The sequence below is a fragment of the Phyllostomus discolor genome, chromosome 9 (assembly GCF_004126475.2).
Source record: "Phyllostomus discolor isolate MPI-MPIP mPhyDis1 chromosome 9, mPhyDis1.pri.v3, whole genome shotgun sequence".
NCBI lineage: Eukaryota > Metazoa > Chordata > Mammalia > Chiroptera > Phyllostomidae > Phyllostomus > Phyllostomus discolor.
The window spans coordinates 94,292,869-94,317,761 of NC_040911.2; the positions used below are offsets into that span (position 1 = coordinate 94,292,869).

Sequence of the window (24,893 nt, forward strand, 5' to 3'; positions counted from 1 at the left end):
AGGTTTGAGTCACCGCTGGGATTCTCCTGGTGGCCAGAGGGCCGAACGCCTGTCTGCCTGCTCAAAAGGCTCCCGGTTTATTATCACTGGGCTTCAGGCCAAGGCCCTGGCCTCCAGAGGTTGATGATGATGATGGCAATGATGGGGATGGAAGCTATTTGTAGAGCACTTACTATAGGCCAAACTTGCAAATACTTTTTTTGCACAAAGCACACCTTTCACTGTTACTGCCACTGTTGTCAGCAGGTGCTGCTAGTGTTCCCATTTTACAGGTGAAGAAACTGAGGCTCAGAGAGAAACTTGTTGAAAGCCGCACAGCAGGTTGTGGAGCGCTGGTCAACCACAGTGCTGTAGTTCCTCCAGGGGAGGCCCTCCCCCGAGGCACCCCCCTCCTCCCCAGTACTGCAGGTGCAGGTGCACACCCACGCGTGCACCCTCGCCCCTCACCTGCAGGACTTTGCCCTGGGGACTCTCAGGAAACAGCAGCACCTGGTTATACAACGGGTCCAGTGACTTGCGAGCGACTTTGGTCTTCTTCTTGGCAATGCAGACGCCATTCTCCAGCAGGTAGGCCTTGATGTAGGCAGCTGGGGACAGAGGCCGGCAGGTGAGCTCTGGCGTGGGCCTCAGGTGTCGGGCACGGGGCGTGGCAGAGGGGGCTGCCCGCCACTGACTGCTGGGGTCAAAGTGCCCCCCATGGAGTCCGGGGAGGAGACAACAGGGCCGAGCCAGGAGGTGGGAGTGGTGCTGGGGTGCAGCCAGGGCTGGCGAGGCCTACTCCACCCCCTCAGGTGGTCCTGCGAGCTTCCCCCTTCCCTTGCTCACTCTGTACTCACCTGCTTCCTTTCTCTGTCTCTGACTCACCCGCCCCGCCCATGCCTTACACAGTCATCGCTACCCATTCACCGAACAAATGCTTTCTGATCACCCACGGCACGCCAAGCACCCTACCGGGCACTGGGGTTTAATCACAAACAGGAAAAAAGGCCTGCGCCCTCCGGGAGCTCTGTCCAGCAGGGGGTGCTGACGAGGTCAGCCGACAATCTCTACCAGGTCCCCAGAATGAGCCCTGAGTCATGGGTAGTTCTTGGTGAGTCACGGGGACTGCAACAAAGGAGTCCCCCACTGTGGGGCTCCGTTTCTCTCTTCTACACCCAGATATCCCTCCAGACAGGCTCCCCAACCTCCACCCTCCCTGGCAGGGGGGAGGGCGCCCCACACCTGGCAGTGTCTTGGAGCCTGGCTTGGCCGTCAGTCCCCGAGCCTGGATGATATCCACTTCGAGCTGGCCATTGCGTTCCTGCAGGCCGATCTCCACGTCCCCTGCAAGAGACCTCGCCAGGTGAGACTGGGCAGTGGCGTCTAAGCTCAATCAAGGACTCGGATCCTCCTCTCTGCTTACGACAAATCCCCCGCACCCAGCCCCAAATGAGGCCGGAACCACGTCCCACGCCACATGCCCAGGCTCTGCAGAGGGTTGGCAGGTGTGGGCCAGGCTCCAATGGGTGCTCAGTGGATGCAGCTGAGGCAGAGGGGAAGAGGGGCGAGATGCAGGGCTTCCGGTGGGACCCCCCTTTGGCACAGGTCTGGGGGCACTCACCCATCGGCGTGGTGGCCAGGGTCTGGCGGCCCACGAACTGCGCTGGCCCCATGCTGCCCAGGAAGTCACTGAACTGCGCGTCCGATGCCAAGCAGACGCCCCCGTAGTTGAGGCTGTAAGCGGAAAGGATAAGATAATGGCAAATGTTCCCAGGGGCAGACCGAGGACTCAGGTGACTTAGGCAGTCAACCCCAGGTGCCCCTCCTGCCACGATGATTCTGTCCGCATCCACCGCCCAGCCTCAGGCAGACCCAGGTCCTATCTCTCCCCCCTTGCTACCTCCATGGCCCAGAAATCTCCTGTACCATCTCCCTAGCTCTCCTCGCTGGGCCTTGGGTGCCACCTGCCTGGAATGGGTCAGGAGATACCTGCCTCCCGGGGTGGTTGTAGGGATCTCGGGAGGGAACTCTCGTCAGTGCCTGGCTCCTGTGGTTTGATGCCGTGGTACCCAAAGTGTGGTCCAGACACCAGCATCCCCGAGAGTTAGTCAGGAACGGAACAGCACCCTACTCCACCCGCAGTGGCTGAATCGGAATCTAACATGATCCCCAGAAGAGTCGTTTGCCCCTGACAGTTTGGGGTGCATGGGACGAGTGGCTCAACCTTGGAGGTCTGCATTCGTTGCTGCTGTGGGTTCTCAAGTGTCTATCCTGTTCCTTTGGGAGCAAGATCTCCAACCTCCTTTGGGGTGCCCCTCCCCCAAGGTACTGATTCCTATGGACAGGAGCAGACCTGGCTCCACAGGCTGGTGTGAGCTCAGCCTGGCCAGTCCTTCCCTTGGTCAGTGATCGGCTCAAAGATGGGTGTGTGGCCCAATTCAGCCCACAGGACTCTGGCTGGGAAGCGTTCTCTGACCTGTAGGGAGTGAAGAGCACTTTTTTCCCACCAGACTTGAACCTGAAACAGACTGGAGCCTCTGGCAGCTATCTTACTACCACCTGCGGTCCATAAACAAAGCCATCAAACTGGTGTCTTTGTGTGAGCTCCTGGATCGAGCTCTGCCTGAAGCAAGTGCATTTTTTTTTAGTTGCACAAGTCAACAACAACAACAACAGTTACAATGATATATTTTGCTTAAGCCAATTTTAGTTAGTTTTCTCTTTCCCAAATGGGAATAATAAAGTTCCCATCTCCTAGGTCTGAGCCGTGTGAATGACCCATCCTCACAAAGAGCCTCAACTACCAGCTACCCAGTGCTGGCCGCTCAGCTCTCCCTTAGTCATGTGAGACACCCCGGCATCGTTCTGATACATTGTTTTTACTTGGGTTATCAATAGAGTTGCTGGCAGGATAATACTTTGACACTTTGGCCTTTGTGCTTCTCACTTTCATGATTTCCTACCACCCCCGCCACCCTTTCCCCATCCAGGCAGTAGGCAGGGAACAAGTCAGTCCAATTCTCAGCTTTCGAGCTTGAAATCCAAGAAGAAACAGACTTAGAAAGACAGATGCCAAACTAGGCTGCCCTGCCTCCAAATGAACAAGCAAACCAACCAACCGCAGCCTGGGAGAGCAGAGGATGTCACAGCGGGGTGGGGCAGGGGGGAGAGGCCTGGGAGGCTGGAGAAGCCTTGAGGAAGGTCTGGGTCCCCGAGCTGGGCTGGCTGTGCCGAGGGATGACAGGAAACCCCAGCCAGTGGGAGAGAAGGCAGAGAGGGCTTGCACCCATCCTCCCTACGGGGTGGGGCTGAGTAAAGGGCACGCTGCCTTGCAGCAAAGGCTGCCTGGAGTCCCGTGAAGTGAGGCTGTGAGACTCCGAGCTCCACGGTCCCTCCAGGTCCCAGAGAGGAGCGCCCGCTCCCACTGCCCGCCAGGGAAGGCCAAAGCAAGACAGAGGCAGAGAGGCGTTTGCATCCCAGCAGCCAGGCTCCCGAATCTCTCAGCTCAACAATTATGCAACAGCATCACAGAGAAGCTACGGGGAAAATAACTTACCGATCTGGGCACAGAAACGAGTACCCACTATTCTTGCAAACTCAAAGATCCTTCGTTAACAGACCACAGCTAAGACCCAGACTCGCTCACCAAAGCCACGGACATGGCCTTCCCTCCACCCCTGCCTCTTTTCCACCCCGACCTCCTGGCCACCTGGGGGCTCCAAAAGCCCCCCAAATGTTGGTGCCTCTTGAATTCCAAGTCCCTGGAGGGGCCCAGCCTCCCAAGCAGAGCTGGCCTTCTGCAGCCTGAAATTGAAAGTTTCCTCCAACATCGTCATTGTCTGCTCCTCGGTTCCCGGTAGGATTGTGAGCAGACAATGGGGAACTGGCAGGCCTGGTAATTAGCAGTAATTGTTTATAATATCTGGGCGGCTGCCTGATTTCCCATTCCAGGGTGCCTCGCTGGCTGCCAAGGAACCAGGCAGACGCCCCAGAAACCCTGAATGGGTTGTCACACACCCCCCCATGGGGCTGGGGGGAGGAAGAATACAGTGGTGGCAGGCCCCTGCTGGCCAGGGACCAACTGCATCGGAGACCCCACGCCACCTGGGGGTCTTCTCAGGAGCAGGACGGGAAGCAGCGGATGCAAAGTCAGAGCTGCTTCTATTCCTCACAGTCAACCACGGGCCAGCTGCAGGCATCTCTGCAAATGAGACCACACCTACCTCACGGACAGTGCGCGGCCATTCCCTTGGTGGGTGCTGGTGCTGTGTCAGTTCTAAATGTGTCCCAAACCCCTGCTCATTGGATCCATTTGCAAAGGGGTAGGAAAGAGCTTGCTGGGTGATTACCACAAACAAGCCACTACACAGACCATGCCTTGTACACAGTAGGAACACAACAAATGTTCACGGGCGAACCCTTCAGTGGGTTCTACGCTGGGACAATACAATGGTTAAGACTGGACTTCGGCATAATACAGACCTTGGATACTAGTGCTGTGCAACCTGGGGTAGGTTTTGTACCCTCTCTGAGCTCCTGTCTCCTCGTGTATAAAATAGGAATACACTGTAATCGCCTTGCCGACTGGTTGCAGAGAGGCAGTGAGATCACGCAGGCGTGCTGCTTGGCAGGCGACCTAGCACACAGTGTTTGCTGACTGGATAAAGGAGCGAGACAGCATGGCCTGCTACCCGGCCCGGGACAGCCTCCTCTCCCTATGTGGCCTTCTCCCGGCCTTTCTGGTTCCCAGCCTGTCAGGAAGGGCGGCGTCTGGATGCTGGAGACCAAGCCCGAGCCACGAGGCAGAAAGAGTGGGGGCTGCGGCAGGGGGTTCCTCCCAGGGGCCCACGCCACTCGGAGGCCTGAAACAAGATTACAGCCCACGCTCTACCAGCCTTTTATTGTGTGCTAATGGTGAAATGAGATTATCTGCATTTCAAATCCTGTTAGTTTTGTTTGAGGAGCCGAAACCCATTTGTCTTTCATTATTAATCTCTGAGCTCGGCCTGGCCCTGGATTTTCCACGCCCTCCATGGTCAAAGAGGTAATTGGGTTATTGGGGTCCTGACCCTATTCTCTTCTCCAGACGGATCCCTAGTCCCAGTTGCATCTGAAATGAAAAGGCAGCACAGCAGTCACGGCAGTTCTGGGTGACGTGGTCCAGAAAGGCTTCAGGAGCTGGTGGTCTCTCTGTCCATCCGTCCACCGCCTGCTCCACACATCCACCCGTCTGTCCACCTTCCCCCAGGCTGGCTGAGCCCACCGTACAGTCGGTTCTGCTGTGACACAACACCTGCCTTCCTAAAAATGACTGTGCATGCAAAATCCTGCGACAAAAATCACAGAGCTTATGGGAAACAGTGGGGCTGGGACACGGCGCCCAACTACTACATCAGTGTCACATGCAGAAAAAGAAGAAAGACAAGGACATGGTAAAAACGGTGGCAATCGTACACGTTAGCAGGCTAAGAAATGCCTGCGTCCTATAGTAAACACGCTGCTTGACCTTGGAGGTGACCCAAAGTTTGCGTGTGGAAATGAGCATCAGAAACATCGCAGCCTGGGAGGCTCTGCGAAGGGGGAGGGCTGCGGAGAAGGGGCGGGGCGTCCTGACCCAGGCTGTGGGCGGGTCCCACCCAGGGGGCGGGTCCCACCCAGGGGGCGGGGCCAGCAGGCTGCGTTCGAGGGCCTCGTGTGCGCGCACTCCTACATGGGTTCAGATTTCCCGTGTTCACCTGCGTTTCCCGTGAATGCGATCGCACCTGAGCAAAGGTGAAATAGTGTGCGCTGTGCTCAGGTTGCTCCCTGGCACTTCCGCCGGGTTGGGACAGACTACGTTTCCCAAACAAGCGCAGCAGAATGGGCTGCGTGCCGGGGTGCACGGCACCACAGGATCCCGACTCCATCTTCTCCAGCCTTCGAGACGTTTCCAAGCCTGCCCCCTCCCCACAACCCTCCCTCACCTGCCATCAGAGTGTGGCTCATGGACAGGAAGCCAAGGGTTCGATTTATTTTATCAAAAACTTGTCCTGAGCCCAGCACTGACAGTATTAGGTTATCAACATGAACTCGCTTAATTCTCATGTACCGGTAACAACACCGTGAAAGGTAGGCATTGGTCGCCGGTACCCATTTTACAGAAGGGGAAACTGAGGCACAGAACGGTCAAGTAACCCAGTCAGGCAGGCCCGGGTTTGAATGCTAACTCCCGCCCACTAGATGTGAGGACACATTCTCCAGCTCTCAGAGCCTGGGTCTCCTTTCCGGTGAAGGAGGAACAAACGACGACAGGAGCCCCGCTCGGGGCCGCTGTAGATGTTAAATGAGATGGACTTCTCGGAACACAACGGAAGCCGGCACAGTCAGCTGCTGGACAAATACGAGTGCTTGTAACTCACCCCCAGTCCCGGCTCCTAGCCCTCGGCCACATCCAGTCCGGGTTTGTCCTCCGGGCGCGTGAATGCAAACAGCCGAGGTGGGCGGGGCGGGGGCCTGAGGACCCACCCAGCCTCCTGAGCTCTTGGTGACTAGCGAACAGCCGTGGCAGGCAGGAGCCCCTGGAGCCCCTGAGCCCGGGGGGCCCTGCCGTCAGCTCACACTCTGCTTTCTAGGGCTGTGGGCACAGGGACCCAGACACCCAGAGCGCTGGATGCTGACGACCCAGACAAGGCAGGACTACCAGGAGCCGAGGGAAGGGGCCGGAGGGGCGCTGGCAGCCGCTCTGAGCGCTTTGGCTCACAGAGAGGATGCTGGGCCCCGACTCTGTGTGATGGAGGAGACTGGGAAGGAGCGGGGAGGAGTGGGGTCTGTGCACGCCTCTGCTCGTGGTGCCTGCCTCATTACTGCATGAAGCTTCCCGGGCATCGTCTGTGGGCCGGGCCCCAGTCCAGTGGGACAGACAGACAGACACACACACACACACACACACACGTGACAGTTACTACAGAGTGTGGGGCGCTGTGATGGGGGAAGAATGAACCGGAAGCCGCTGATTCAGTCAGAGGAACAGCAGACCGAGCCGTTCCACCTTCCCCTGCCCACGCCCAGGGCAGACATTGCTAATCAACCCCAACACTCCCGCCGAGCCTGGACTGGGCTCCAGAACCCTTCTCAACACAGCACCCCAGGGAGCCATTATCCGTTAACTGGGGCTGGCACATGAGATAGAGCTTGTGTGCCAGTTCTTCACTGAGGTCTGAAGGAGGGAGGAATGAGTCAGAGGAGGCGGCGGGAGCAGGGGCAGGAAAGGAAGTGGCGGGAGGAGGGACAGTGCGTGAAAGCGCTGGGGGTGAGACGGGCAAGTGTAATAGGCTCAGGGCCCGGAGTGGAGGCCCAGGGCCGGGACAGGAGCGGCTGGCAGAGGCGGGGTGGTGGTGGGGGGGGAAATAAGAGCTGAGGTGCAGACTGTGGGGACTTGCAGGTCTCCAAGCCGGAGTGACAGGCAGCTTCACCAAAGGGGTAGCGGTGGGGAGAAGGGGAGTCAAGCGATCAGGAGGAGGGAGAGAGCACAGCCCAACTGCGGACTGAATCTGGGATGTGAGAGAAGGGGAGCCACGTGGGAGAACCCCGGGGCTCTGGTCTGGGCAGGGGGACACAGTGAGGTGCACTCGGCTGGGGGAGCGGACTGTGCTGGGGCAGACCCCCCAGTACCCCCACATGGCCCCACCATATCACACCGACTTCTGACTGCCCGCACGCACATTCCTCTGGCCCCCCGAGGAACTTCTCAGTGCCCCCGGGGTCCGCTGGGCCTCGGGAAGGGCAGGGGGGTCAACCGGAGCAGCCACCCCCCAGTACCCAACAACAGTCGGGGTGTGGATCCTTCAGCTCCCTGGACTCCTGGGGGGGTGACGCTCAGGTGCACGCTCCACACGGGCTTCGAGTCCCCACCAGGACTAAGCTCTGGTTTCCCACCAAGGCAGCCGGCTTCTCAAGGCAAGAGTTACTGGGTGTCTTAACCCCTGCTCCGTCTCCCTCCCCCTCCCCACCCCGGGCCCCTCCTCGGAGCTTATCTGGAATCACCTCCCATGACCGACCTGCACTGGGATGCACGTCTCGGGTCGGGCTCTGAGGAACCTGTGCTAACGCAGATGGTCCCCAGGGAGCACCCCAGGATTCTCCGGGGAGACACTGTCCTCATAGTCCTCGTGCAGGGGGCTTCGCGCCCGCTCTTTGTCTGGGGGAGATGGGCCTGCTGGGGTCGGGGAGCTTGGCAGGTGGCCAGACCCACAGCTGTTCCCTTCCGTCCTTGACACTCAGAACCCAATTTTCCAGCAGGTAGAAGGGGCTCAGGGGAAGGAAGCCCTTTGCCAGCTTCATGGGAAAACCAGGATCAGCCTGATATCCTGGGGCCCACAGGGAGAAGACTCAGGGCGCTCGGTGGCCGAAGTTAGCCATCACACCTCCCTGGGGTCAGCGGCCTCTGGACACAGGCGCAGCCATTGAATGAGGGAAAGCATCAAGTGTGACGGCTAAGGGCAGACTCCAAACGCCTGGGTTGGAACCCCAGCACTGGAAGCCACTGACCGGCTGTGTGAGCTTCCCTGGGCAAGTTCATCACCCTCTCTTGGCTTCCATGTTCTCGTCTGTGAGGTGCGGACAAGAACAGTGCCAGCGTCACTGGGTTGCTCTGAGAAGCGAGTGAGCAAATATGTGTAAAAGCACGCAGCACGGTGTCCACACACAGCCCGAGCTCTGTGCGTGTCTGCCCCAGACACCACTGCTACAAGCCAGGCCCGCTCTGCCTCCATGTGCACATGAGCACCCCCCCCCCCGCCCCCGGGGGACTCTGCTGACTGTGGACAGATTTAGCAGGTTTGGGGTGGAGCCTGAGATGCTGCATTTCCACCAAGCTCTGGCTGGACGCCGATGCTGCCGGACTGTGGACCACACCCTGAACAGCCAGGGCCAAAGCCACTCTAAGCTGGTACAGTGCAACCTGGAGCTCGGGGACCTTCACTGACGGAAGGGCCCCACCCATGGGCACCCCTCCCCCAGCCCCAAGAACCTGGGTAGGACGCAACATTTTCCCGCTTCTCTCCGCCCGTCCTTTGCAGCTCTCCCCACGGACAGTTGCTTTGTCAGAAGGAGGCAGGGTCCCCAAGGTGCCCAGCCCAAATGTCTGGTATACTGTTGGTGCTCGATCCCATTTGCTAAAACAAAGATCCACACAAGAGCACCCCTGGGCCCACTTGCAGGAACGCTCACACCCAGTGACCCAGTGCCCGGGGTAGACAGACCCAGGAGCACCCAGGGCCATGGGCTGGCGGAGGCTGATCAAGCACCCTGGCTTCCTGGACGCCTCAGCTGGGCTGGCAGGAGCCCAGGAGGAGGACGGCCACACCCCTTCCTGTTTCAGAGCCTGGCATCTGGGTCCTGCCAGTGCCCAGAATACCCCCAGAACAAGAGGATGCCAGACACACAGCTCACGGTCCCCACCTGGCCCTTCGCCTTCCCTTCCTCACCCAGGTGTTGGGCCGGGGGCAGCCCGTGGCAGAGCTCAGCCCCTCTCAGGAGGGCAAGACTCTGCCCTCTACTGGACCCTGCACCTTCCAACCCACCCAGTCCTCCCTCCTCGGGGCTCAAGACATCCATCTGAGACCTTATTTCATCGTTGTAAAGCCAACATGTATCCTGCGCCCACTCTGTGCTAAGCACTTTATAGACATGATCCTATTTAGCGGGGCTCGCTGTATCCATTAGGATGCAATTGACGTCAAGGAGCACGATACTCAAACAACAGCCGCTAAGTCAACAACAAGCACCGTGCAACATAGTGAACAGTAGTGCTTGCTACGTGCCAGTCGCCAGTCGCTATTCTAAGTGCCTCCCCGTATATTGACTCATTCACTCCTCGCAACAACTTCATTTCCTTCCCACGCTGCTGCCCTTGGCGACGGCGGTGTGGCATTTCCGCGCCTTGGTTTCCCGTTCTATATATAAATGGGAATATGGGTTGACTTCCTGCTGCTGCTCACCGCACTGCCCTGCCCTCCCATGGCCTGGTCCTCCGACCTGCCTGGAAAGCAGAAGACGAGATGCTCGCCGGCCTCCAGATGCTCGGACAGGCCAAGGAACGTGTCTGAGGCCCCTCGGGGTCAGTGGCGGAGCCAGGGCTAGGACCCAAACCTCCTGACCCGCTCCCGGGAGTCAGCAGGGACCCACTGCTACTCAGATGCCTCCAATACCTTCCTCCAAGTTTTGTTGCCTTGCCAGTGTCTCAGGTTAAAGAAAACATTTGTTCCCTTCCGCCTGTCTTCCTCCTCCTCCTCCTCTCGGCCTCCAGAAAGTCTCCCAAGGAGGTGGGTGGACCGGCAACATCTGCCAAGGTCAGGCCACTCACACAGGCTGGGGACGCCCAGTTTAGGAGGGGCTGCGGGTGGGATGGCTTCCAGCCAGCAGGAGCCTCAGCTGCAAGGCAGGGCCCGAAATTGGGGGGAGCCAGGAGGAGGCCGAGCTCTGTCCTGTGCTTTTTATAAAATTGAGCGTAGTCTTGATGACGCCCTGTGAGGTTAGTGTTTATCCTCACTTTACAGATGGGGAAACTGAGGCACAGGCAGATGACCTGACCAAGGTCACACAGCTGGTGAGTGGTGGAGCCAAGACCCAGGCCCAGGCAGGCAGGCAGGCACCAGAGTCTGGCTCGCCCTGCTCTTCCTCAAAGCTTCCAGGGGTCATCACCCCCCTTCTGGAGCTGGGGCGGCCCAGCAACCCTCAGGCCCCGCCCCTCCCAGGCTAAGTCCTCCCGCCCCACGCCAGGGAAGACCCGGAGCCAGGCTGGGTTCTGGGCTCCGCACTCACTTGCCCTCCGAGCCGTAGCTGTTCATGCTGTCCTCGATGGACTCGTGGCTGGCCTGGCGCAGCGTCCGGCTGGGCATCTCCACCGCCAGGCCCGTCTCCGTGCTCCTCTGGATCCCCTTCAGCCTCCGGCTGTCCCCTTCGTGGCAGAGAGGCCGAGGGAGGAGGAGAGAGACACGGGGTGGGAGGGGACAGAGAGGGGAGACATCTGGTTAGCATTTTGGTGGCTGGTGGCTGGTGGCTGCTCAGCTTCAGCCCCCACCCCCAACCCATCCACCTCCTCCTACCACCAGCCTCACCTGCACCTGCCCCCTCCGGGCAGTCTGCCCTTCATACCCACCCAAAAACTGTCACCTGTGTCTTTTCACGTGATGGATTCATACACACGGACTGTTTCTCCCCTTTGCATTGGAACTCACTTCTGCCTCGCAACCTTCTCCAAATCCTTTCTCCTCTTCGGCTATTGCTTACTGAGTACCTACTACGTGTCATACTCTTGTGAAGTGCTGTGCGGGGCTTCTCCGCCCCAGCACCTCGGGCGGTTCGGATGGGATGCTGCTTCGTCGTCAGGGGCGTCCTGCGCATCATCAAGGTGTCCCTGGCCCCCACCCAGGAGATGCTAGAAGTGCCCTCCGATCCAGCAGGGCAGTCAGAAGCGTCTCCAGACATTGCCCAGCATCCCCTGGGGGCCAACGTCACCCCCGGTTGAGGACCACCGACTTAGCCCTTTGGCTCTGACACCAGGCTGCCCAGGTTCAAATCTTGGATCCCTTCCTCATCGGCTGTGAGGCTCCAGGCAAATTACTCAGCCCCTCTGTGCCTCTGTTTCCCCAACTGTAAAATGGGAGAAGAACACGGTTCTTGTGAGACAAATGGCCCTCTGCCCTGGCTAGTCCCTCCCCTGGGACAGCCCCTCCCCCACAGCCGCTCAATCCCTCGCTCCCGCTGTGTGACCACTCCTCATCCTACCCCACACCTTCCCTGAGCAGCCCTGGCCCCCCCACCGCTGCCCCTCTCCGCCCTGTGGCGCCGCTGCGGCTTCCTCCCTAACTCACCGCCCCCCACGCAGGGTGCAGCCTTGGCTTATGGACGACCTTTCTCCACAGAGAAGGTGAACCCTGCAAGGACACGGCCGAGGACAGGTCCCGCCACGGCCAGGCTTCAGCCACAACCTGCTGGTTGACGGCGGCCCTGCCCTGAGAGCGGCCCCGACTGTCTGTCCCCAGCCCCACGAGGTCTCGGCTTTAACACCCCCACCCCAGGCACACAGGCTGAGTGGCACGTCCACTTCTGTAGAGTCAGGGAGTGAGGGAGCCAGGCTTCGGCCCCAGGGGGACCCCTCTGCTCTGTGTCCCTTGGCCTGGCCATCACTGCATGGTTTCCAGCTGCCACCGCCCCGTGGGGGCTGTGTCTCTGCTAGAGGCAGGGTGGACCTTTAGTGGGATCTTCTCCATGAAGTCTGGGGTGAGCTGGCAGACCTCTGGGGTTTCACCAGTGCTTGCTGAGCCCCCAGGGGACAGCAGTGCCACACAAACCCCATCATCCCGACAGGACAGCTGGGTGCGTGAGCTGGGAGACAGAGCGAGGCCGGGATGCCCGCCGCTGGCCTTCTCCCAGCCTCCCTCCGCCCAACGCAGCAACAGCGTCCCCTTCCTCCTGGCGCTGAGACAGACACACAGACGCAGACGCTCTGGGTGTGTCTCTCAGAGCGCGTGCCCACATGTACGTCCCCCATACGGATACAGGTGCCCGCAGACTCAGGAAAACGCACAGGAATACACGTGAAAGACAGCGTGCGTGTGCACGTCTCGGTGCCTGTCCCCGTGTGGCCAGGGGCCTCCACGGACCCCTCGAACTGTGCTTCCAGGGCCACCCACTCAGACACACGCACCCACGTCCGAGGGGCCCGCCAACCCACTCAGGAAAGCACATGGGAAAGCTGACACTGTGTTCCCGTGCGTGTCGCCCAGACACACGGGGGAACGTGTGCGTCCCTGTGTCTGTGCTCCCCTCACTCCACGGTTTGTTCTTTCACTAACTGGTACCTGCAGCGACGCCCCACCCCCACCACTGCTGTTTCTCTGGGTAGAGCAGGTACCGAGGCGCCGAGAAAGATCCCGAAACACACGCGTGCTCACTCAGAGACACTCGCAGGCACGGAGACGGCCCTTCTCCACTCACATGCCCACGAGCACGGTCCTGGGGCCGGGGACCCACACTGGACCCCTGCCTGTGATTTCTACCTCCCCTCCTCGCCCTGTGCTGGCTCGCCCCCACCCGCCAGGGTCTGACACACGTCTCTTGGGAAAGGGCAGGACCAAACACGGTGACAGCTCAGTCCCCGGGGGGCCAGGGAGGATGACTGAAGAGGTGGGCTTCACATCTGAGGGACACTCTACAGTCCCCAAGCATCCCACACCTGGTGCCCTCTTTGGGCCCCAGGACAGGTGTGCGGCCACACAGGGGAGCCTGACTTTGCAGGGATCATCCCAGGCACGGTCGCAGGCCAGCTGACCTTGGCCAAGCCGGGTAGCATCTGCCCCACGGAGCTCTTGAGATGGTTAAATGACAGAACGTGTACCACAGTGCCTGGCACACAGTAGGTGCCAAACAAGGTAGCCGCAGCCACTGCAGAGAAACATCTCCAGCGCTCCCCAAGTGCCCCCAAGCCAAGGTCTAGTGTGTCCCCGACAGGCCACCCTCCCCCTCGTGAGTGCCCAGTCTGGGACCACAGTTGGACCTGGCCACACCAACAAGGTCCACCATCTAACCCGTCCACTGGCCATCGCTTGCTTACGCAGTCACAGTCCCCCAAGTGACGGTCCCAGTGCTTTCCCACTCACTCCCCGCCCCAGAGCCCCCTCCGCCCCTGCAGACGGCCTTTCTCCCACCTGTCCTTTCTCACTCCCCAAGTTCACCACCCGCAGACCTTCCCACCTGCCCCTCCCCCCCCCCCCCCCCCCCCCCCCTGGAGCGGGAGGGCTGCCCTCTCCCTGCAAAGGCTGGTCTGCCGTCCGCTCTCCCACCCCACCTCCTCCCACCCCACGTCCTCCCCGGACCTAGAACCTGCTACCTCTCCGTCTTCTGGCTCTTTCCACGCCCCCTGCAAGTCTGCTCAGACTTCGCTTCTGCCGCCACCCCCTTCAACCAACACCTTTCCTCAGAGAACAGCCTCTCCCACCACACCACCGACCACGCACTCCCGTCTCCCGCAGTGTGGCTGCCACGCTGCCGCTCCGTACGCCCAGCTCGCTAACCCAGCCGGACGACAGCTCCGACCGCAGCCGCACACCGGGGCCTGCTCCCTGAGCCCCCGAAGGGTGGCACTTTCATTCACCCGAGAAACATCTAGTCGGTGCCTTCCTGCTCAGCGGGAAGCCCCCAGGAAGCTGCTGGACACACTTCTGAGCCTGGTCTCCACTGAGAAGAGAGGCTGCATCCTGCGCGGCTACAGTGCTCCACCGCAGAGGCCTGGGGCGGAGCCGTGAACTCTGGGTCCCCACTGTGGCTGGCCGCTGTGACACACACATACACAGACTTCGAGTGACCCATTTTGGGCCACCCACTCACACTGGCTGCACCCAGCACTCAAAACTGTGCAGCTCCAATGTTCTCCCACAAGGCCCCAAGCCCCTCTTCTCCCAGCCTGTGCAGAGGGGTGTGCGTGGGGTCGAGAGCCAGGGAGAGCCTGAGGGGCTGGAGCCCTGCAGGAGGCAGCAAACCCGCCAACACTAGGGAACCGACACCGCCCCGTGCTGCACACTGTGTCCGACGCCCGGGATGCAGAGCGAGAGTGGCGTGAGGCCATGGTCCAGAGAGGGAGGTGCGCATCACCCAGGTGGTCACGTGGGCTAAGCACAGGTGTGTTAAGTACACGATGCAATGGTAACAACCACTGGGGGGCCAGAGGGGTGGGGACCGACACAGCCTCCCGATTACTTCATCCTTGGAGCCCCAGTCACTTCGGACCCTCCTCTTTGGCCTCTGTGGTCGAGAATTCCAGCAGACGTCCTCTGTCTCCCTGTAGGCCGATCCCGTCTCTCCTCCGGACCCTCCTCCTCGCTGACTCCATCCCCCCGGCAGCAGCACGAGGACCACCTTGATCGAACCCCGTGCCTCCATCTGGAGCCCTTCACTCTGTCCAGAGCAACACTTCCAGCTGCGTTCTGGACACCACCCCCGGATGGCGCGCCGGGCCCCCTGGACGCAAGCCGACCAGAATGGAACCCGCACCTGGTCCCACATCCCACACTCAACTCCTTCTGACCTGCGTCCCCAAACCTCCCAGTCCCCCAGTCTCAGGACCCCAGGACCTCCTCGACTGTCACCCTCTCCCACCAGTGCCGAGTCATGTAAAGTCTTTGCCCTTCACACCTCCCATATCCCTCCCTGCGCATCCCTTTCGCACCCAACCACCCTCGCTACCTCAAGTCTAAACTATTTTAACAGCCTCCTACCTGGTCTCCCTGCTTCCAGCCCACCAAACGAGCCATTGACGGATCAACCATCCTGATTTACCACCTCAGACCGAGAGAGGCCACCCCTACACTAACGTGTTCTCCATGAGAGTCACAAAAGCACACGGAGACACGCACGCAGAGACTCCCCACAGAGCGGCTGGCGCCAGTGAAAGGCCGGAATGAACTGTCCACCGAGAGGGGACCAGTCGACAGAGTGACACGCCCCACAGGAAAATGCTGAGTAACTGTTCCAAAAGAATCATCAGGCCCCACGTGTACAGAAACACAGGAAGGCCGCCTCGACATATTACACTAAAAAAACCACGTTGTGGGATGGTATAGAAAACATGGTGCTGTTTTTGTAAAGCTTCCGCTTTATCTTGGTGCACAGGCTCAGAAAACCCTGCGGGGACATGAACTACGCTGCTCCCGGGGAATGACTGTGGGGGAAAGGATTTTAGAGGAGGGAGGTGGAAGGTCATTTTGTGACCTGTCCACATGTAAGGATAAGACACACAGAGAAAAGTGCACAGGCCTTAAGGGGACAGCTTGATGAACCGTCGCAAACTGGACACCCCCATGTCACCAGCTCCCAGGGGAAGAATCGGAGCTTTTCTAGGGTCCCCGAAGCCCACTGCTGTCCTCCTCCAGTCTCCGCCTTGCTCCACCAGGGCGGCCACTCTCCTGACCGCCAACACCAGAGATTAGTTTTGCCTGGTTTTGAACTTGATACACAGAGCATGATTTTCTCTGGAGGGGGTGAGGAGGGTGCTTCTCCTGTTCAATATTATGTTGATTGTATGAGATCCATCCATGCTTTTATATGTAGTTGTAAATGGCTTACCATCACAGCTAGGCAGTATTCCACTGCTGAATATACCACGATCTATTTATGTCCTGTTTATGGGCATTTGATTTTTTCCAGTCTGGGACTATTAAAAATAATGCCGCTAGAATTACTTTAGTGCACGGCCTGGTGAACATCTGCACCCAGGTCTCTGAGAAATGCACCTCGGAGTAGAATTGCTGGGTCACAGGACGGGCATTTGTTCAGCTTTAGCAGGCATCGCCAAATAATTTTCCAAAGGAATTGTACCAATTTATATACTCCAAGCAGCACGCTGGGGAGATTTTTCTCTTTTGTATGCTTCTATGCCTCTTGAAGTTTTACAGATAATGTGTTAATTCTGTAATACAAATTCATAAATAAGTCACACCTTCCATCACGCTATAATCCTATTTGAAACAGAATAGCTCCACACTGCCTGCCAAACAAGGTTCGTCTTTGCACCCCAGCATTCGAGATTCTCCATCCCCTGACCCCCTCCCCACCTGCTCCCGGCCCCCCTCCGCCTCCACACCCCAGCCCCGCTCGGCATCTCACCGCTCACGTCCACCCTCAGTGACCTCCTCACCCTGGCGTTCTCTCCTTTACCTTCCTCCCTCCCTCCCTCCCCTTCCCTATAGAAGTTCTAACTGTCCTCCAGAGCTAAGCTTTAAATAGCACTTACAAATTATTGGGCATTCATCAAACTCTTAGGGCTTTTGTGAGGATTAAATATCCCAATAAGGTCATGTAATAATAGAATAACGTCAGGGCATCCTTGGTGGGTGGCGGTACTTGGTAAGGAGCGGGAAAGGGGGCTAGTATTAAAATTATTGGTACCATTTTGCCCGATGCTACGCCATGTGTTTACGCCAGCATCATCTCATTTAATTCTCATGAGTCATGAGTGAACTACTACCCAGTTTGGGGGCAGGGGGAGAAAACGAGGATGGAGAAAGTTAAGTAACTTTCCCAAGGACCCTCACAGCTACGGAGGGCAGAGCTGGAACTCAAGCCCCGGGCCTTCCGGCTCGAACACCACGTCCAACTGAGTCATCGACTCGCTTTGCCCTGCTGCAGGATTCAAAGGCCACTTCTTCCACGAAGGGTCCCCTGATCAAACTCCTTGAGCCCCAGGGCCCCTGTATTTTCACCTCTCTGGGGGTCTCCATTCCACTGCGTCTTGAAGCACAGTCCTCAGTCCGCCTGGTTGGTGCGGACAGCGTGAGCCCACTCCGCCTTCACTCTGATTCCGCACCCAGCACGGCCCACCCTTCCCACCGTCGAGGAGCGTTTGGGTAGTTTCCGATTCAGGGATGTTGCAAATAGCTCCGTCACACACATTCCCGTACACGTCTTTTGGTGACCGGTTGTTCTCATTTCTCCTGGGCACACACCTAGGAGTGGACTTGTTAGGTCACAGGCTCTGCGTTTGAAATGCTTTCTAACCAGGTTCAGCATCATGTGGACTGAAAAGGTTAACACGTGCAATTACCTTCCAGCAGGAAGCAATGTTCTGAGGCAACAAGGCTCGGGCCTGGAAGACTGAGGGAAGCAGGGAGGTGGAAAAACAGTTCATGAACTGCCTGTATACTCACCTTTACCTTCCCCAACGGTGATGTCTGTTAAATAAACCGACAGAGGGCAGACAGCACCCGGGACAGGGAAGCAGCAAGACAGGGCTGGGGCACAGCAGGTGTTCAGTAAATGCTGGCTATCACAACCAACCTGTTCAAAGGGCAGTCAGTGGTCAGCTGCTCACTGGTATCGTCGCCCATAAGTTATTGTCATCTCATAGATTCTCAGACATACATTGTTTTGACACTCCTCAAATTAAGATATGCATGACAGCCGATGGTAGGCTAGACGTAAATGCTGACATGTTTCAGTTCTCTTGCGGTGCGTATACAATGACGCTACGACTTGCGATTCAATGCAGCTCAGACGTAGTCAGCAGCGTATCCAGCGCAGCAGCCACACAGCGGGCGGGACGCCCGGGAACTGTCCGTGGTGCTGACTCGGGGCGGAGGCCGAGGCTTGCCTGGGGCAAAGGCGGTGCTCAGCGGGAGAAGAGATCCCAAAATAACGAGGCCACCCCAACCCATGCTGATACTCAACCACAGTTCCTTCTCACTGGTGCCTCTAAGTCCCCCATCCTGCGATGGACAGGAACTCCCACGTGCTGAGCTCGACCAGAGCCGGTGCTGAGCGCTCAACTTGTGTGACTTCATCTGGGCCTCACAACCACTCCTGTCTCCATCTTCAGAGCAGGGCACAGGGAGGCCCATGGGCCTGCCCCAGATGGCAAAGCTGCTCAGTGGGAGCACGATCTCGGGTCAGAGCGGAACAGAGTGCAGTTCGCCCTTTCGGCTGCTTTACACTAAGGAAGGGGGCCGGGGCGGTGAATCCCTCAGACCTCCTTCCAAGGTGACTTGAAGGATAAAAAGGGAGTGATCGATCATAAATATGCAAAAATTAAATGGGTGGGAGCAAGGGAGGCAAAGAGCCTGTGATAAGAATCCAAGAACACTAGACAAGGAGAATCTGAATATTTTGGGAGGGTCACCTGGGTCATGTACAGGAATGTCCTTTGTAACCCTGCCCCTGGAATAAGATGTATTCTCATTTACCCAATAAAGTAACATTTACTGAGCTCCTTCCCTACTCCATGCTTTTTCTGGCATTGGGGATTCTAATAAGACACGGTCACTGTCTTTCGGGAGCTTCTAGTTAGTAGAGGGGGAGGGGAGATGAAACAGATAAGTAATTATCATTCCTTCAGCAAACTCTTACTAAGTGCCTGCTCAGGGCCTGCGCTGGAGTCTCATAACACCCGAGGAATTAAACCCAGACTTCGCTGAAACTCCCAGTCTGCCAGGAGACAGACAAGCAAAGGGGCGATTATAATACAAGGTGTTTCAATTGCAACACAGAGCGGTTCAAGGGCAGAATATACACAGGGTGGCTAGAGTAATAAGAGGAGCAGATGCAGCATTGGAAGTAGGGAGAGGGCTCGGGTTGTGAGTAGAATTATTTCAACACTGAATTAGAATGGATGGCAAATAAAATCATAATAGGATTTTACTGTAGATGCCAGTACTTCCTCCGGACGTTGGCAACTGAGAACTCCACTGGTACGTGCAAAACCTGGAGGGAGGAGGTAAACATGTGGAATCGAGTGTAAACCGGGGACGAAGAGTTCTGGATGCAGGGGAAATGCATCTGGGGGGTGGGGCGGCCCCACGCCTAGCAGGAAAGGTCATGGGAAAGGCCCTCCCTCTATTCCTGCTAGCGTGGGGAGACTTTCTGAAGAAGGGGCCGCTCAGCCATCAGCAGAAGGAAGACAACTTACAGTCCCCACACGTGGCTGCCCTTCTCCGGGAAGCCGCTGCTGCCTGCACCGGAAAAGCCGAGCAAGCTCTGGAAGAAGTCGGGTTGCGGGCCGCAGGCAGACCCCACGGGCACAGCACTCAGGGCTTTCACCGCCTGCCCGAAACCTACACACTGCGAGTGTGACGCCACGCACATACCAGATCCCATGCACATCCGCACTGGGTCACGCATCCTCCCCTAAACACGGCCCACATGCTTCCATCTTCTCAGGAGGATGGGCTCCGGAGGCAGAATAACTGGGTTTGGGACTAGAAGCCTCCCTCTGCTACTTTCTTGGTAAACTAAAGAAAGTCCCTGAGCTTCTCCGAGCCTCAGTTGCCTCAGAAAATAGAAATCATTATAGCACCCACCTCATCTACTGTTGTAAGGACTAACTATAGCAGTCAGCTCTCACTAGGTTATGCTGCAGTAACAAGTGACCCCCAAATTTTAGCGGCTTACGGAACAAAGGTTTAGTTCTTGCTCATATTGACCGCCCCTTGTGAGTCAGCGGTGGCTCTATCCCACAAATTCTTCTGGGACTCGGGGCGAAGGAGCCAGCCCTATCTGGGACGTACCGTTGTCAGGGCAGAAGAAAAAGCAGGAATGATGGCACCAGGACTCTTCCTGCCACTGCACTGCTCTCCGTGTATATTTTTAAAAATTGTTTAAGTACAAAAGGAAAGGAAAGATAAGACATAGGCCCCCTAATGATGTGAAGAAGCCAAAAAGTAGAGGGGAGGTGTGGGGAAGTTCTCACCCCCTGCACACACACTGAAAAGAGAACGCAGCAGACTCTGAAATGATTTGCTGTAACAAGGAAGCATGTTAGCCCATCACCATCATTAACTGTGAAATAAATAAATCCTCTGGTGCCCCTGGTGGGGCAGAACTCAATGATGTAACCAATGCACAGTGGCTGCTGCGATAAAGACAAGGGCACTCGGTACATTGTAACAGCCATTATGAGCAAGTAGCGTCGCCTGTCTGCTCCGGGCTGGACAGCAGTGTCCCCAGGTCCCAGACACTCTCAGAAACTGAGGCCCTGAGGACTGAGGCAGGCTGCTGCCGGTCCCACAGTGGGTTAGGGAGGCAGAACGCGGAACAAATCCACCCGCTCCGCACACAGAGCTGCACGCAAGGTTCACAGCAGCACGATGCCCACAGTCGGGAGTGCAGACAGTCGAGGGCTCAGCACTGATGAACGAATGGAACGCAGGCTATCCCGGTGCTGGAGTATTACTCAGCCATAAAAAGGACCGAGTACTGATAAAGGCTGCAGCACGGGCAAACCTGGAAAATAAGCAACATGAGAGGAGCCAGGCACAATGCACCACGGATGCCTCGACTTTATGTGAAATGTCCGGAACAGGCGAAACCACTGCCATGGAAGGCAGACTGGTGGTTGTCAGGGCCTGCGGTGAGGGGGGGGCCTAAGGTGAGGACTAATGAGTATGAGGGTTTCTTCTGGGGGTGATGAAAATGCTCTGTGATTCTGGTGATGAGTACCTAATGAATACACAAAAACCTGCTGAGCTGTCCATTTAAGTCGGTGAGTTGTAGGCTGTGTAATGATATCTCGATAAACTGCATGTGTGTGTGTGTGTGTGTGTGTGTATGTACATCCATTTCATCCCCCAGACCCTGCTCTTGACCCCTGTTCTACACGGAATAGGAGCGCTGAGGAGCCAGTGGTATGGGGGTGAGTAGGGCTTCTTCGGGTCACACTGGCCTCTGTCTGCACGTGAAGCCCGTTGCAAAAGCCAGACACGGCCTGGGCGGTGGGGTTTGAACCCCAGGCCTGCCACCCTCCGAGCACACACAGGCACTTGTATCCCCACAAAGGCACTTGGGTGAAGACACGCAGGGAGCACATGGGGGAGAGGAGGAGTTCCTCACTCCCAGCCCCAGCAGGGCAGGCCTCTGTCTGTGCCCCAGGCTGCCCACTGCCACCTTCCTCCGTCTACACATGGTCAACTCCTTCAGAGCCCAACAGACCCAGAAGAACTAGCCAGGATCAGCTGAGACCAGTCGGCACCAGCTAGAACCAACCACCTGGCACTAGCACTCACCGGAGGAAACCACCCCCCGGGATGAGCTGTTCTCAGCACCAGCGGCTGCTGGTTGAGCCGGCCTCCAGCGCACATCCCCTGTTGCTCCCGCTCAGCTCATCCAAATGCCACGGCTGCTGAAAATCCAGTCTCTTCCTGCACTGCTCTGCAGGAGGCAGCTAAGGGTGCTCACTAAGCCTTTCCAGGCAAGAACCTGCCTGCACACCTGCCTCTTGCAGGCTGGGGCTCACACTCCTTGGATGGAAGTCCAACCCTTTATTTGCAAACAGATGAAACAAAGACCTCCCTTGATCTGGCCTTGGCAGAGCTGCCAAGCAGCTGGGCCCCATCTTGGCTGAGGAGCCTCCGTTTCCTTCCAGGTTCTCAAAGGAGGGCAGGGACACGACTTGCAAAGGTGCCTGGCACTCGGCAGGTGTCCCGTACCCATCCAGGAAACCAAAGCCTGCTCAGGCTTCCAAATTCCAGCTCTGTGCTTCTCTGACTCAAAAATGTGCAAATGAGTCACGCAGGGGTCTTGTTAAAGTTCCAATTCAGCAGGCGCAGGTGGGCTTGAGATTCTGCATTTCTTTTCTTTTTTTTTAAACAATTGGATTGTGTTGTTTTTTAAGATTTTATTTATTTATTTTTAGAGAGGGAAGGGAGGGAGAAAGAGAGAGAGAGAGAAACATCAATGTGCGGTTGCTGGGGGGCATAGCCTGCAACCCAGGCATGTGCCCTGACTGGGAATCGAACCTGCAAGATTCTGCATCTCTAATAGCCTCTCGGTGAGGCCGACGCTGCCGCTCTGGGGTCCACACCTTGTGCGGCCAGACTTCCGCCCATTTCACTCACTCGCTTTTTTCCCTGATTTCCTCGCCTTTCTGGGTTGTGCAAGGATCCTCTTGAGACGCTGACGAAAGCTATTCTCTCTTTCCTTAGAAAACTACCCCGCCCGTACACACGATGTGTTGCATAAAATTTTGAGGCCTGCCATCTGTGGGTTAAACACCTTTCTTTTGTCCGGTTCTCATGGGAAAGAGGATGCAGTAGAGACCAGAGGGGAATGGGGTGGGGGAGTCTCGTCAAAGAGTTAGGGCTCCAGGTCCGGTCCCGGCTTCACTATGCACTTCCTAGGTGACATCGCACAAGTTTCTGCCCCTCTCCAAGTTTTAGTTTCTCCACCATGAGGGGACTGGACTGGATTATGATGATAAATGCCTTCTTATTTTTGTCACCTCTGGTAGCTGTTACCTAAAATACCCCGTGTTAAGAATTCTTAGACTGTCTAGACTTGGCAGAGAAGGGTGCCGTGATTGATCGGTGGTTCCTGCCGCCATCCCAGGAAGGGGGGCGGGGTGAGGCAGCTTAATTAACTGGTGATGTCTGCCAAGGTCCCAGGCCTGGAGGGCCCTCCGAGCTGTGACATCCTATAGCTCATTTAGAGCCGTCCCCGATGGGGAGAGAAAGAGGAGTCTGTGCTTCTCCTCAAGGGGGCAGGAAGGGGTAGCTCTGTGAGCTGCTGGCCTCGCAAACCTGCCACCCGGCAGCCCCCTTCGAGGCCAGGGTAGCAGAATCCCCGCTCCCTGGTGGAGACAGGCCGCGTGTCCTTGGGCTGCCATCCTTGGCTATTTTTAACTCCAAGGACAGAGGCTCAGGCAGACGTCGAAATGCAGAAGGGCTGCCACAGGCCACCCGGCCTCCTGTAGGAGGGGAAGCCACCGCCCTCTCCTCGTCCCCAAGTTGCTCCATCGTTGGCCAAGTAAGAGTCAAGGCAAGCTTCCAAGGGACAGGAGAGGGCTCCTCACCTCGCTTCTTGTGCGAATTCTTCTACGGCTCTGTGCCCCCTCTGCCCAGGCTGGCCAGACCCCCTCCTCGGGACAGCCACAGACGCTCTGCCAGTCCCTATATCCCACTACACCTGCATCTGTTTATTCATGCATCCAGCCCACGCATGTGTGCCGGGCCTTGCGCTAGTGCGGAGGACACCGCACCGAGCAAGACAGAGGGGGTCCTTGTCCTCTGAGCCCTTCCAGGCTGGGGTGGGAGAAATTGCATGAGACATCTTCTGGAGTTTCAGGTCCTGCGGGAGCCTGTCTCAGACACAACGAGATTCATTCATTCACTCAATCACTCACCAAGCCTTTTCTTGAGCACCTTTACATGCTAAGTACTGTGCTAGGCGCTGGCACTGGAGCAGAAAACAAAGCGAGGGACACAAAGCGCCCTCCCGAAGCTCCAGTGCAGACGAGGCAAGCAAACCTGAAGCCACACAGACACATAAAGACAGAGAGGGCGCCAGAAGGTGAGTGGAGGGACGGGTGTCTCGTTTTTTAAACAGAGGTAAGGGAGGCCTCACCACAGTATGTGAGGAAAGACCTGAAGGAGGTAAAGAAACGGGCGAGGTGGGTATCTGGGCTGGTGGGGGACAGGGGGCCAGCAGGGGGTCCGGCTCCCAATGCAGACTCTGCACACAGAGGGACCCTGGGGCAGACAGGCGTCTGTACACCCAACAAACAACCAGGAAGCGCCCTGGCTGGCATAGCTCACTGGCATAGTTCAGTGGATTGAGTGCACGCTGCGAACCAAAGCATCGCAGGTTCAATTCCCAGTCAGGGCACATGCTGGGTTGTAGGCCATGGCCCCCAGCAAATGCACATTGATGTTTCTCTCTCTCTCTCTCTTTCTCCATCCCTTTCCTCTCTAAAGATAAATAAATAAAATCTAAAAAAATTAAAAAAAAAACAACAACCAGGAAGCCAGAGCAGCATGAACACCGTGAGCGATGGGGACTACCGGTAAGAGATGAACTTAGAGATGGCGTGGCCGGCGAGGGAGCACAGGCCTCGGAAGGCGGACATACCTCGCCATCAAGCCTGGCGTGCAGTGAATGGAAACAATGGTGATGAGGAGGAGGAAGAAGAAGATGATGATGATGGTGAAGAGGATACAAGCAGCTAGCAACCCCTGGGCGCTGACCACGTGCCAGGTGCCATACTACACAATGAACGGGAATTCATTCTTTTAATCCCCACGACCACCCAAGAAATAGGTCCCATCTAGTTCCCACTTCACAGATGAGGAGGCTGAAGTTCGGCCAGGGGCACACGGCTGGGAGAGGGCAGGGCTGGGACAGGACCGCTGGCGGTCCGGAGCTGGGCCGCCGCCTTCCTGGCCACACCGGCCCCGTCGCACACGCACCGTGAGCACCGGTTTCTTTCCCTCCCGGAGCTCTGAAACGGCTTGGGTCCCTTGGAAAAATCTTTTGAAAGATGTTTTTCTCCACTTAAAAAATTCTGGTTTTCTCCCGAATAAAAAATAGACCACTAGGACACAACTTGTACATAATTTCAGGAGGGGTCCAGGTTATGAACTCAGGCCCTGAAAGTAAGTGCTTTGTAACCGTTTGCA

The 24,893-nt window shown here is 57.3% G+C and overlaps 1 protein-coding gene across 1 annotated transcript in view; it reads right to left on the minus strand.

Annotated features, from left to right (window-relative positions):
* RIMS4 (regulating synaptic membrane exocytosis 4) overlaps positions 1-24,893 on the minus strand; it is a 50,437-nt gene that overhangs the window by 5,383 nt on the left and 20,161 nt on the right. The window contains exons 2-5 of the mRNA XM_028524263.2: positions 10,780-10,915; positions 1,601-1,713; positions 1,222-1,323; positions 448-587 (exon numbers count right to left, since the gene is read on the minus strand). Coding sequence (XP_028380064.1) covers positions 448-587; positions 1,222-1,323; positions 1,601-1,713; positions 10,780-10,915 — 491 coding nt within the window. The remainder of the gene's footprint in view (positions 1-447; positions 588-1,221; positions 1,324-1,600; positions 1,714-10,779; positions 10,916-24,893) is intronic.